The sequence below is a fragment of the Phaseolus vulgaris genome, chromosome 4 (genome assembly GCF_000499845.2).
Source record: "Phaseolus vulgaris cultivar G19833 chromosome 4, P. vulgaris v2.0, whole genome shotgun sequence".
Classification (NCBI taxonomy): Eukaryota; Viridiplantae; Streptophyta; class Magnoliopsida; order Fabales; family Fabaceae; genus Phaseolus; species Phaseolus vulgaris.
The window spans coordinates 18,198,018-18,211,253 of NC_023756.2; the positions used below are offsets into that span (position 1 = coordinate 18,198,018).

The 13,236-nt window shown below is 52.6% G+C and overlaps 1 protein-coding gene across 1 annotated transcript; it reads left to right on the forward strand.

Annotated features, from left to right (window-relative positions):
* The first annotated feature begins 669 nt into the window (after nt 1-669).
* On the forward strand, nt 670-13,026 carry LOC137838407 (uncharacterized). Its single transcript, XM_068647652.1, has 2 exons — nt 670-1,130; nt 12,951-13,026. The coding sequence occupies exons 1-2, from the start codon at nt 670-672 to the stop codon at nt 13,024-13,026; spliced, it is 537 nt and encodes a 178-aa protein (XP_068503753.1).
* The last annotated feature ends 210 nt before the right edge of the window (nt 13,027-13,236 follow it).

Below are 13,236 nucleotides of genomic sequence, written 5' to 3' on the forward strand. Positions count from 1 at the left end.
ATGATGCTGGCGAAGGCAATGAAGGAGGCACGTGCCACCTAGGCGGGCACCTCCTCCATCCCTGCTGCTGATCCGGTTCCCCCACCGACTCTGTCGCCGCCTCCTCCGATCACCGCCGAGGCTACCTTGAGTTCACCTCCATCGTCTCCTCACAGCCTCGCAGCATTTCAGACTCCTCGCTCTCCTCTACCCATCGCCGCTGTTCCCCTCGCCGCGGCCTCGTCACCGGCTCCAACCCCCCTTGACAAAGGGAAACGGGTTTTGGAGATTCTATCAGATGATGAGGACTCAGAAGGCGTGGCTCCCTTCAGAAGAAGAAAATCTGCGCGGGTTCCTCTTTCGGTAGAGGCGTCGCCCCAGGGAGGGAACCCCTTCATGGACAACCCCTTAAGTGCGACCTCACTCCCTCCCATGCCGCTCCAAGAGGAAAGGGGCAAAGGCGCCGAATCTGCCCCGCCTCCGCCGCCGACAGAAGCCATTGCTTCCCCTGCTGCCGTCGCTGCCGCCCCCGACTTCATCGCCATCCCTCCTCCGATTATGCATCTAATGAGGGGCTTCAGTGGCGGGACTCTGCCAGAGGGCACCGACAGGAAGGAAGGCATGCCTTTCTACTTGGGGGCCTTCCTGGCGGTGGCCCTTGAATGGCGCGCCCAGGCCAGAAACGCGGTCATGCAAGCTCAAACTCTCCAGGCCTTGGAAACAAAGGCGACTACTCTGGAGGAGGAAATGATGACCCTGGGGCGCCAGAACGAGACCTACCAAGCCTCTCTGAAGCAAGCACAAGAGTCAAAAGCAGAAATTGAGAGGCAACTGGCAGAGGCATTGGAGCTCCAGGCTGGCTTTTTTGCTCGTGAAGTCGCCCTCCAAGTCCAGGTAACGGGCCTTCAGGAATTGCTCAAAGCTGATGCAGAAATTCAAAAGGACCTGAAGGACCGTTGCCGTGAGCAGGCTGACAAGGCGGAGCGGGTGGAGGGGGAAATGGCCACCCAGGCCAAAGCTATGGACCTTCTCCGGGCTGACTACGACAAACTACAGGTCGAGGTCAGTCGACTCCGCGTTGAGAAGGAGGCTCTGGAGAAGCAGGTGACCTCTGGGGATGCCGCCGTTGAGGAGCTGGAGAAGGAGAAAAAGTCCCTTATCCAGGAGATGGCGGGTACCTTCGAGGAGGGGTTCCAGGAGGCTCTGACCCAGGCGTCCTGTGAGAACCCTGACATCAATATTTCGAACTGCGACCCCCTGCACCATGTCGTCGACGGGAAGGTCGTGCCCATGGACGTGGATGACTGAACCGCTGTCTCTCAACTGCCACCTTCACTTTCAAGCTTAATTCCTTTATTCTTTACGCTTGCTTTTGACTTTCTCTGTTCAAACTTGTAATTCTTTGAACTATCCATACTCTTGCTACAAATTTGGGTGTTCGTATGATTTCTTTTGTGTCTTTGCTGCATACGATTCTGCTTGTGCGATCTTATTCTTATCTTTTGCCTTCTTATGCTTCGGTTGTTCTGTTTGTATCATATTCGCTTCTTTGCCTCGTTGGGCGGCCATGTATGACCGGGGAAGGTCGCCTGCCCACCCTCACGCCCGTGGAGAGGCTCACCTAGCGACGCCGTATCGTCCACGGGGTGTCTCTAACACCGAAACGGTTCTCTCCCTGATTCTTAGCCCCCGGCGCCCACACCTAAGGAGAGGCCTGCTACAGCAGTGCCGTATCGTCCCCGGGTGTCTAAAACGTCGAGTGCTTTGGGGGGGCCGTTCCCTTTATGGTCTTTCCTTCCCATAGGTATCGGGGAACACCCTGCCAGCAATTCGTCTCCCTCCACAGTCTTTCCTACCCGTGGGTATCGGGGAGATAACGCCAGCAACTAACTCTGCCTCCTTCACCTTCGTCTCCCTCCACAGTCTTTCCTACCTGTGGGTATCGGAGAGGCGACCCTGCGGACATTTGGATTGGCGACGCCCGCGACGTCTCATGCCGGCGTCGTCCTTTATGTCATTCCAGGCGACGCCTCGGGCGTCTCATGCTAGTGTCGCCTCGGGCGTCGTCCCTAACTTGACATTGACTTTGACCTCGGGCTTAGTCGATGCCTGGGGGCGGCGATGGGCTCAAGGTCCTTCCCGTATCTTCCACGAGGCGCTCCCTGTATAGCTGATGGGACATCTAGTCATTCGACCTGCTTTACGTGGCGTTTTCTGTATGGCTGATGGGACATCCAGTCGTTCGATTTGATCCACGTGGCGCTTTCTGTATGGCCGATGGGACTCGTTCGATTTGATCCTGAATCTTACTGTGCCCCTGATCCCTTTCGACGGTGCATCGTACCATCAGGTGTTCTATTGATACGACGTGTTCTGAGCTTAACCAGGGGTGCCAGGGTAACCCTTCCATCTACTGCCACGTGGGTCGATCGTGCGGTGCATCCATTCGCGTCGTTTGGCGCTCTAACCGCTTTATTTAACTCTTCAAACTCTGAAACTATCCTCATCATTTTCCCACTCTTCACAGTCTACTTTCGTTCGTTCTTCTTGCACCCTTCTTTCCTGCAACATTTCATTTTCACAAAGGGTTGTTCCAACATTTGCTTCCCTCGCCCAACTCTTGCAAGAAATGCGGTCTCTACACCCTTGACAATCCCTGATCTTGTTAAAGAATGTCTTCTCACGCTGCTTCCTCCAGGGTTCGTCCCAAAGACTTGTACCCTTGGGCTTCGAGTGAACTTCTTGACGAGTATTCATGCTTGCTCTCTACCAGGGCCATACGGGAACACAAAGGGGATTCGTGTTCCTATGACCACCGGGCCTTCGCGAGGAGGCATGACGACGACATCGCTGTGCTCCCTTGCACTCTAGGGGAGCCAGTATGTGGAGACGAACGGGCCAACGAAGGGGTCCCTTTCTTTTACTTTTACCAGGTGGTGTTCAAGACCATCGGAGTGCGCTTACCTTTCTCCTGGTTCGAGAAGGAACTGCTGACGGAGATCAACGTTGCTCCGGCCCAGTTATACCCCAACAGCTGGGCCTTTGTCAAAGCCTTCGACATTCTCTTCGGGTTTCTGGGTTGTGCACCCTCGGTTGACCTCTTTCTTCACTTCTTTGAGGTGAAGAGGCAGAGACACAACCTCTGGGTAACTCTCAGCAATGTACCCGGGAGAGTTCTCTTCACACCCTTCCAAAGCTCGTTCACCGGGTGGAAAGGCCGGTTCTTCAAGATCTGCCGTACTGATCTTGTTCCCGACGCTCTGGATGGGTTTCCGCTGTACTAGGTCAGAGAGGAGAAGGTCCTCAAAGCCAAACCCCTCAAGAAGCTGGCTCCAAGTGATCAAATAGCTTGCCGGATTCTTGCTGAGGCGGGAGGTTTTGACTCTGCCACGGTGATCAGCCTGGAGTTCAACGCTGGGACTCTTGAGAAGTACATATGTAAGAACTAATGCCTTAGAAAACTCGGCCTTCGTTACTTTCTGACCGTGCCTGTCTTTCTTCATGGTGTTTCTAACACGTCTTTTCCCCTGGTGCAGGTTCGAAAATAAACCAAGAAAAGAGGGCACGACTTACTCGAGCTCTGCGGGCTGGAAAAGGGGCTTCGCCTTCCTCCAGTGATGACTCTGATGAGCGCTGAGGAATGGCTTGTTCGAATTTTTGCATGATTTGTAGCGTTTGCTCCGTTTGTACTACTCCCATTGTATTGAACATTGCTTGTAACAACAACTTTTCAATATCATACTTGATGTTTTGCAACGCCACTTTACTTTGCATATGCTTCATGTACTGCGCGCTTTCCTTTCGTCCTGTTCTTCCAACGGTGCATGCCTTCACTTGGGCGACGCCTGCTCAAGGGCGACGCCCCTATCTAGGTGACGCCTTCTTTCTGGGCGACGCCATGACCTAGGCGGCGCATCACATTACTTCAAACAAGGAAAGATAAAGGTTGAAAACCAAGGCACTTCTTTTTCTCAAACTGGTTTTTCCTTTTATTAGGGTGACCTCATTAAAAAACCCCCGAGAGGGAAAAAAAGCGTCCCCTTCAACTAAATTGTTACATACTGCTTACATAAGTCAACTGAAATAAAATTTTAAGTTGGCTGCATTCCAACTGCGCGGGATAGGACCTCCATCTAAAGTCTCCAGGTTGTACGAACCGTTGCCCTTAGCCTTAGTAACTCTGAAGGGTCCGGTCCATTTGGGAGACAGCTTGTTTTCCAACTCGTATGGGTGAGCTTTCCTCATCACTAGATCGCCAACCTGAAACTGTCGCGGCTTTACCTTAGAGCTATATTGCCGCTCTACCCTTCTCTTCATCGCTTCCGCTTTTATTCTAGCTTCTTCTTTGGCCTCGTCTAGCAGATCCAGGTTTACCCGCCTCTCTTCATTGGACTCCTCCACCACGAAGTTTTGAAAACGTGGTGAGCTTTCATGTATTTCTACTGGAATCATCGCGTCCGACCCGTACACCAAACTGAAGGGCGTCTCCATAGTAGAAGATTGGGGCGTGGTGTGATACGCCCATACGATCCTTGGTACCTCTTCCGCCCATGCCCCTTTGGCTTTCTCTAACCTCCTTTTTAACCCCCTCAGCAGAACTCTGTTTGCCGATTCTACCTGCCCATTAGTCTGGGGGTGCTCAACTGACGCAAACACCTGTTTAATGCCTACCTCAGCCCATAGGTTTCTCAACTGTTGACTGGCGAACTGGGTTCCGTTGTTGGATATCAACCGCCTAGGCACGCCAAAACGGCACACAATGTTCCTCCACACAAAATGTTGTACTTTGTGCGCTGTGATTTGTGCCACGGGCTCCGCCTCTATCCACTTAGTGAAGTATTCGATGGCGACGATCAGATACTTCATTTGCCTGATTGCCAGTGGGAAAGGGCCCAGGATGTCAATTCCCCATGTATGGAAAGGCCACGGGCTATATATGGACCGCAACTCTTCTGGCGGCGCCTTGTGCTAGTCGGCGTGCTTTTGGCATTGCCTACACCACTGGGCGTGCCGTGCGCAGTCCTCTTTCACTGTTGGCCAGAAGAAGCCTGCGCGTATTACCTTGGAGGCTAAGGATCTTCCCCCTACGTGGCTTCCGCAGATGCCCTCGTGTAGCTCCGCCATTATCCTGGTGCACTCATCGCCACTGACGCATGTTAGGATAGGGTGAGTGAAACCGTGCCTGAACAGAACCCCATCCACCAAAGTATATCTTGCGGCATTTCTTTTGACTTTTTTACCCTCTTCAGGGTCCACTGGAAGAGCCCCATCCGCCAGGTATCGCCTATAGGGCGTCATCCAGGTGTCTCCCCTGGACAAAACACATACCTGCATCTGCTCTTCCTCAGGCACACCCGCATACATGCTGATGTGGGGCGCCCTCTGCGTATCTTGGGTCAAAGAGGAATGACTCCTCGACCTTCCCCTTGATGTATAAATCTGGAGGACATCCACCCTGTTGTCTTCCACGAATCTACGCGGAGCTTTGAGAGTCTCCTGGATCACTGTCCTCTGTCTACCCCCCTTGCCTGAGCTGGCCAGCTTTGCGAGCAGGTCAGCTCTGGCATTCTGCTCCCTCGGGACATGTATCGGCTCAAGAGCGTTGAACGCCCCCTTCAACAACTGGACGTATTTCAGATACGCCACCATCTGTGGGTCCTTCGCCTGGAACTCACCCGAGACCTGCCCCGTAATCAACTGAGAGTCGCTCTTCACTAGGAGGTTCTGTGCGCCCATCTCCTTGGCCAAGAGCATTCCTGCTATCAGGGCTTCATATTCTGCCTGATTGTTACTTGCCTTGAAGGCGAAACGCAAGGCCTGCTCGATCAGTATGCCGTCGGGTCCCTCCAAGACTATTCCCGCACCGCTCCCTTGTTGGTTTGAAGAGCCATCAACCGAGAGCAGCCACTGCAAACTCGCTTCCACCTCTTGCTCACCTCCGGGCGAAAGTTCTGCTACAAAATCTGCGTACACCTGCCCTTTGATGGATCCTCTAGGCTCGTACTGGATGTCAAATTCTGACAGTTCCACCGCCCAGCGTACCATTCTTCCTGCCACATCAGGTTTCTGCAGCACTTTCTGTATAGGGAGGTTGGTCATCACCACCACCGTAAAGCTGTGGAAGTAATGACGGAGCCTCCTAGCAGAGAACACTACCGCCAGCGCCGCCTTCTCTAGTGCTTGGTACCTCGTCTCAGCCCCCTGTAAGGCCTTGCTTACGAAGTAGATGGGCTTCTGACTCTGGTTCTGCTCTTGGACCAACACAGAACTAATGGCCCGCTCCGTTACGGTAAAATATAACCGGAGGGGCACGCCCGTTACCGGTTTGCAGAGGACCGGTGGCGTCGCCAGGTACTCCTTCAGCTTAATGAAAGCCGCTTCGCATTCATCAGTCCATGCAAAGCGACTGTTTCTCTTGAGGCACTGGAAGTACGGGTGCCCCTTCTCTCCTCCGGCGGAAACAAACCTCGAGAGCGCCGCCATCCGCCCTGTCAGCTGTTGCACCTCCTTCACCGACGTCGGGCTCCGCATGGCGATAATAGCTGCACATTTTTCGGGGTTCGCCTTTATCCCCCTCTCGGTGAGCAGAAAACCCAAGAACTTACCGGCCTCTACCCCGAAAACACACTTCTCAGGGTTCAACTTGAGGCGGTACTTGGATATTGTGTTGAACAACTCCTCCAGGTCTGCCATGTGCTGCACCCTATTCTGCGACGCCACCACCATGTCGTCTACATAGGCGTACACATTCCTCCCAAGCATTGGCGCCAGGACCTTGTCCATTAGCCTCTGGTACGTGGCGCCCGCATTTTTCAGCCCGAAGGGCATCACCTTATAGCAGTAACTGCATGTCTCAGTCATGAATGCAGTCTTGCTCTCGTCTCTTGGGTGCATCTTGATTTGGTTGTACCCTGAAAAGGCGTCCAGGAAACTTAGCACCTTGCTGCCGGACGCACTGTCTACCAAGGCGTCGATGCTGGGCAGCGGATACGAGTCCTTTGGGCATGCCTTGTTCAGGTCCGTGAAGTCAACACACATCCTCCACTTTCCGTTCGCCTTTTTCACCAAGACGACGTTGGCGAGCCACTCAGGGTACTGAATCTCCCTGATGTGGCCAGCACTCAGCAGCTTCTGCGTTTCGTCTTTCACCACCTGTTGTCGTTCCTCATTGAACTTTCTCCTTCTCTGACGCACGGGGCGGACCGTGGCATCCATGCTGAGGTGGTGACACGGGAAATCGGGGTCGATGCCTGGCATATCCGAGGTGGACCATGCGAAGGCATCCAGGTGGCGTGAAATCACTTCTGCCACCCCTTCCTGTTCTTCTGGGCTTAGCGAACTTCCTAACTTGAAAGTCTTGCCGCCAATCTCCCTTTCTACGGCGTTAGCCGCAGGCTGCTCCCTGCTATCATCTTCGACGGGCGCCGCCTCTTCCACGGGCGCCGCGTCGTCAAGGCTTTCCTCCATGGGCACATCCGCTTCGGGCATCGCCCTCTCCGCTATGGCCTCTTCAGGCGTCGGCCCAGCGGGCGTCGCCTCAATCATCGTCGGGTCCGCGCTCGGCGGACGTTCATACACCATGAATACGCCTCTCTTCGTTTTCAAGCTGTTTTCATAGCATTTCCTCGCCTCCTCCTGGTCTGACCTGATGACTATCACCTGGCCACTGAGGTCCGGCAGCTTCATCTTCATGTGACGGGTGGAGGACACCGCGCTCAGACGGTTTAACGCCGGTCTGCCCAGCAAAATATTGTAGGCGGAATTAGCGTTCACGACGAGGTACCGGATGCTCTCGGTACGGGAGGCCTCTCCGTCTGTGAACGTAGTCCTCAACTCCAGGTACCCCCGGACTTCTACCTAGTTATCCCCGAACCCATACAAGCACCCAGTATAGGGACTCAACAGATCGGGGACAGCCGTAACTTATTAAAGGTCGACAAAAACATGACATCTGCCGAACTTCCTTGGTCTACCAGCATTCTGTGCACCTTCCTTCTGGCTGTGACGACTGAGATGACAACGGGGTCGTTGTCGTGGGGTACCACATCTCGGAGGTCTCTTCTTGTGAACACAATATCTGACTCCCACGGCTCCCCCGAGAGCCTCTCTTCGATTGAATTCACCCCCCTCGCGTATTTCTTCCGCTGGGAGGCGGTGGGTCCTCCGCCGGAAAAACCTCCAGCAATGGTGTGGACCTCGCCAAGCACAGGCATCTCGTGTGCTGGTTCATCTGCCGGTGGCGGCAAGGTGGCAATCGTTGTGGAATCTGCGACATAGTCTTTCAAAAACCCAGTCCGCACCAGCTCATCTAGCTGGTAACCCAACGACAGGCAATTATCGATGTGGTCCCCGAAAGCCTCGTGGAATTCGCACCAAGAGTCTTTACGGGGCCCTAACACCTTGTCGGTCTTCGCCGGTCGCCTCAGCCTCTCGGCTATGTTAGGCACGGCGATCAAATCCTTCAACTCAACCACGAAGTTGTACCTCGCCGGTCTCGCTCTTTCTCTGGCGGGGCGATCGCCTCCTGCTGGACCCCGGGGCTGGGGCTTTCTGGCCTCGTAGGGGCGTCTCGCCTCTGGCTTCTTTCTCCCCGTCGTGGTTTCATTGACCCTGACGGGTTGAGCTCGCGCCGGTCCCCTCGGGCGTGAGGGCACGGCGCTGGTGCGCTTCACACATACCTCCCCTTCAGAAGCAATATGCTCTACCGCCCTACGCCGTAGTTCAGCGAAAGTCCTAGGGCGGTTGCGGATAATGGATTCTCCAAAGGGGCCGGGGCATACGCCTTTCACAAATGCATACACGATCATAGGCTCCTCTGTTGTACCAACCTTCACGACCTGGGCCCCGAAGCGGTTGATATACTCCTTCAGGGTCTCCCCCTGATACTGCTTCACGTCAAACAGATCGTAGGAGACCGGCGGCGGGGCCTTGTTGGCCAAGTACTGTTCTCTGAACAATCGCGACAATTGGCAGAAAGATGTGATATGACCCTCTGGGAGGCTGATGAACCAATCCATAGCCATCCCGGTCAGGGTGCTCATGAAGAGCTTGCACTTGGCAGCATCAGAACCGCCTATCAGGACCATCTGTGTGTGGAATGCAGCAAGGTGGGTCTCTGGGTCCTCCATCCCGGTGAAGATCACCTTGGGTCCCGCGAACGTGTTCAGGATCGCTGCGTCTAGGATCTCCTGCGAGAAAGGAGTGGAAAACTCCCTTGGTGGGGAATGGTTCTCCATCTCGTCATGTCCAGGCCGCCTCCGATCGTTTCTCAGGCCCTGGCGCAACTCCTCATTCACACGGTGGAGCTCTTCGTTACGCTCATGCGAGGCGTCAAGGTCTGCCTGCATGCGTTCCTGCTCCATTTTCGAATCCGCCATGTCCTGCTGCAGCCCCCTCATTATTTCTAGGACCTGCTGCATGGATAGTTCTGCTGGGGCTGCGCGCGCTGTGCTTCGTCTGGTGGGGGCCATTGTCACTCCAACCTCCTTCAACGTTACTGTAACTTGGTAGATTTTCTCGAACTTGTGATGGGACTGATGTTTTATATCGGCCCCACGGTGGGCGCCAAATGTTCCGTCCGGTTGACCGGGACGTCTTCGTGCGCGACCTCAACCGTCAGCTAGGGAATCCTTCCCACTGGTTGCCCGTGGATTCCTGCAAAAAAAAGGACAAAGAGGACAAAGGGGCGCCCTAGCGGCCGTGTGCACTCCGACGCTCAAGTCAGCCAACAAGAAACACCAAAACTGTCCACCCACGTCTCTGAGCACCGCGTATGGCACTCTGAAGGTGGAAAAAAAAATAACTGTGTACTGTGTATGTGTGTTGTCTCTTTCAGGCAAAAATATTTCCCAGTCACTTGTACGTAACCTTGAAGCACGAGCAAGAAACTAGAGAACTCTGGTCAATTTGCAGAAAGTTCCCACCCTTTTTTCAACATTCTCTGCGCTATTTAAACTGCCCAAGCATTTAAAGCGCTTTTAATCACAAACATAACGCACTCATTAAAGCGTTTAATTAGAAAACGGAGCGCATTTAAGACGTTGAAACGCTTGGGAGCCATTATAGTACCTGAATGCTCAAAAGGGGAACTGTATTGAACGATTTAATTACCTGGCACCTGACTAAAGGGTGTTTCCATTTCTGACATGGCTGTTGTACACGTGGAGGGCCTCACGACGCCGTGACCCCATCTGGGGGCGTTTCTGCCCATCTGGGGACGTTTCTACGTGTGAGTCCCCCTGCTTGGGAGTGCTACTGCGCTAGGGGTGACTTTTTGGGTGCCAACTCATGCCCCCAAGTACCTAGTCACTTACTTTGAGAGTGTATCTGCCTTCCTTTGGTACTCTGCACCCGGTTGCCCTGGGCGTGACTTTCCTCTTGAGTCGTATCTGCCCCACAGGCGTCTCTGGGGCGGGAGGAGCACTTTACGAGTCAGGCTGCCCTACACTGATACTATTACTATGGCCTTGAAGCCACCTTTTCCTTCTCTTTATCACTGCCCCGGGTTATCAGGACCTGAGGCCTTCCCACGGTGTCGCTCCCTCCATGGTCTTTCCTACCCATGGGTATCGGGGAACCACACCGTGATTGCCTTGCTTTAGCACTGTTTGATCTGGCGACGCCCTGGTTGGGCGACGCCTTTACCTAGGCGACGCCTTGCCTTGGCGACGCTTCCTCTTGGCGTCTCTCCACCTAGGCGACGCCTTGCGTTGACTTTGACTCTCCAGCCGTTGATTTTGACTTTGACTTAGTCAACGCCCGGATACGGGACGGTACAACTTCTTGTAGTACTTTTTTTGAATTTGTTGTTTCTTGCTTTATTGTAGTACTTTCTGAGTTTGATACTTGATCCTTTGTGCATTTTCTGTTTTAGTTTGAGTTCATGCTTGTATTCTAGACCTATACAAGTTCCTATACATCATTTTCCATTATGTCTTTGCTAGTTCATAATTATGTTTTTCATTCCTATTAGGATTCCTCTGTTTTCTGAAAACGTGCTTACTGTTTTTCCTTATTGCAATTGATTTACTCACTGGAAAATTCTGAAATTCTGGATTTGTGTTCTTCAAAGTGTTAGAAAAGAGTAGAAAAAAAGAAGTACTCAAAAATTCAAAGTACACAAAAAATGATAAATAAAATACAAAAAAGTGTACAATTCTGCCGAAAAAAATACGGTAATCTCGCAGCGATTTTAAAAATTTATCTCAATTAATTGGCTTACTGTTTTTAATTGATTCCAGTGCCATTTTTGAGCTAAGATCTTGAAGTTTGTGTGGTTAAAATTTCATAATCCAGTTCTGATCCTGCCGGTTGACTTAGCGCTAGAGCGTTGCCTTGTCATGAACCTCCTCACCAGCTTGACTCCACTTGCCCTTCAAGTCCACACCACAGAAAGCCTCTCTGAGAACCTGAAAACACAAGGTGGCGCCTCTGCGGCTGGTGGCGCTCCGACGCTCAAGTCAGTAACATAAACACCCAAAAACTGAGAGAAAATATGCTCTGTAGAACCGTACTAAAAGGCACACAACCCTAGCAATGAGTCGTAATGAAAAACGTACCTCTGCAAATTCTATTAAGTTTACCTTTATAGCTAGGTTTTTTCTCTCTCCAAGCCGTTATGCTTTTGGATGCGTGGCTCACATCCAACCCTGCACGTGTCGCCATCTGGGGTGGGATAACAGGTAGCATCCAGCCCTACGCGTGTCATCATCTGAACCAGGGTAACTCGAGCGTCATTCTCATACCGCATCCAACCCTACACGTGTCGTCATCTGGGTGTGAGGCAACTTGAGCGTTATTTATGCGTAGTAACCAGTCGCGCGACTAAGTCCTCTGCTCAAAGAGCAAGCTAGCACGCAATATGCTCTGGAACACCACCTGACAAGGCGAGTATCGGGTGCAGCAAAATGCACCATCTCCATGACATCGCTTGTCGTTAGTGGCACCTTCCTTATTGCTACACCATGCATGTTCTAGCTGGTGGAACCTTGCCACCAGCGAATGTCCACTCTGGGAATGATGTCGCTGATGGGCAAGTTGTTCCCTTCAACCTACTCGACCTCCATGCCCCATGCTAGCGCAACAATCATCTTATTGGACTTACACGCTTGGACTTACTCTTCTGAGTTCCCAGCAGCCTTAACTAAGTCTGCTGGGAAATCCGGCGATGTGCTTCTCGCGGCGATGTCAGACCACCCGGTCGTCCATTGTCTAACACGTCGATGTCATACAATCTCGGCGACAACCGACCATGTACGCTGTAGCACGCCGCTTCCACAAGCGGCGACTATACTAGCTTCTGAACCACTCGCCTTTCTCTAGTCCACGTGTTCTGCTAAAAACGCCCCACGTAGTCACGTGCTAGACACGTCATCACACCCGATGACCTGGTCGGTACACAAGCCCCTCAGTCTCGAGCTGCAACTTGTTCAGCGAGAAGACTAAAGAGGTTTAAATCCGACGACCTACGTGGCTTTGTGCGTTGGCGCTCGTACTGTTCACTGATTTGACACTTCACCAACTCCTTCGATCATTCGACACGTGGACTTATCAACGACCATTATTCATTGCCGTTTGCGCTTCTCGCAACGTTCGAAACTCTTCGAAACTCTTAAACACTTCGCGCCATTTCACTGTTTCATTATCTTCTACCTCTCTTCAAACTCTCGAAACGCTCCAGCGAACGCTTCGATTCCCCCAACCACCATCTTTCTGAATACTCTTCTGATCATCTAAAGGTAACTTTTTTATCACTTCTACTGATATTTGTTGCATTTTAATCGGTTTGCATCATCCATTAACTGTCTGGAGCATACGTTGTGGGATGTTTTCTCTGCTTTGTTTTCTCTTTTCTGCGTTTAGGGTTTCTGAACCTTTTCTCTGCGAGCCCCCCTTGTTCTTCCATCTCCTTCTCTTCTATCGAGTCTCTCTGCTTACGAACTCTCATATCTTCCCTTTTCATCTTCTTGCAGCTTCCTCGATGGCTCGTTCAAAAATCACACCAAACCCTCCTCCATCTCCTCGCAACCCTCCGACGGAAACCCGTAGGGCAAACCCTTCCTCTTCCTGCGACCCCCCAAGGGATCCTAACGTCCCTTCCAACGAGTCGCGAGGCCCGCGTCCTCTCGACCTAGCCAACCACAACCAAACCCACCACAACCCAGCGCGATGGTGAGGCCTCTTCCAGACTACAAGCGACTATATCCGTGGGGCTACGCAACCCTGTTGGGTGAGACTTCATCCATCAACTCTGATCGC

What these genes read in the sequence shown, in the direction of transcription:
- LOC137838407 (XM_068647652.1), top strand. Translation starts at nt 670, where the DNA reads ATGCAAGCTCAAACTCTCCAGGCCTTGGAAACAAAGGCGACTACTCTG. An exon ending in GAGCTGGAGAAGGAGAAAAA is followed by an intron (nt 1,131 to 12,950) that starts GTCCCTTATCCA and finishes ATCTTCTTGCAG; the next exon opens with CTTCCTCGATGGCTCGTTCA.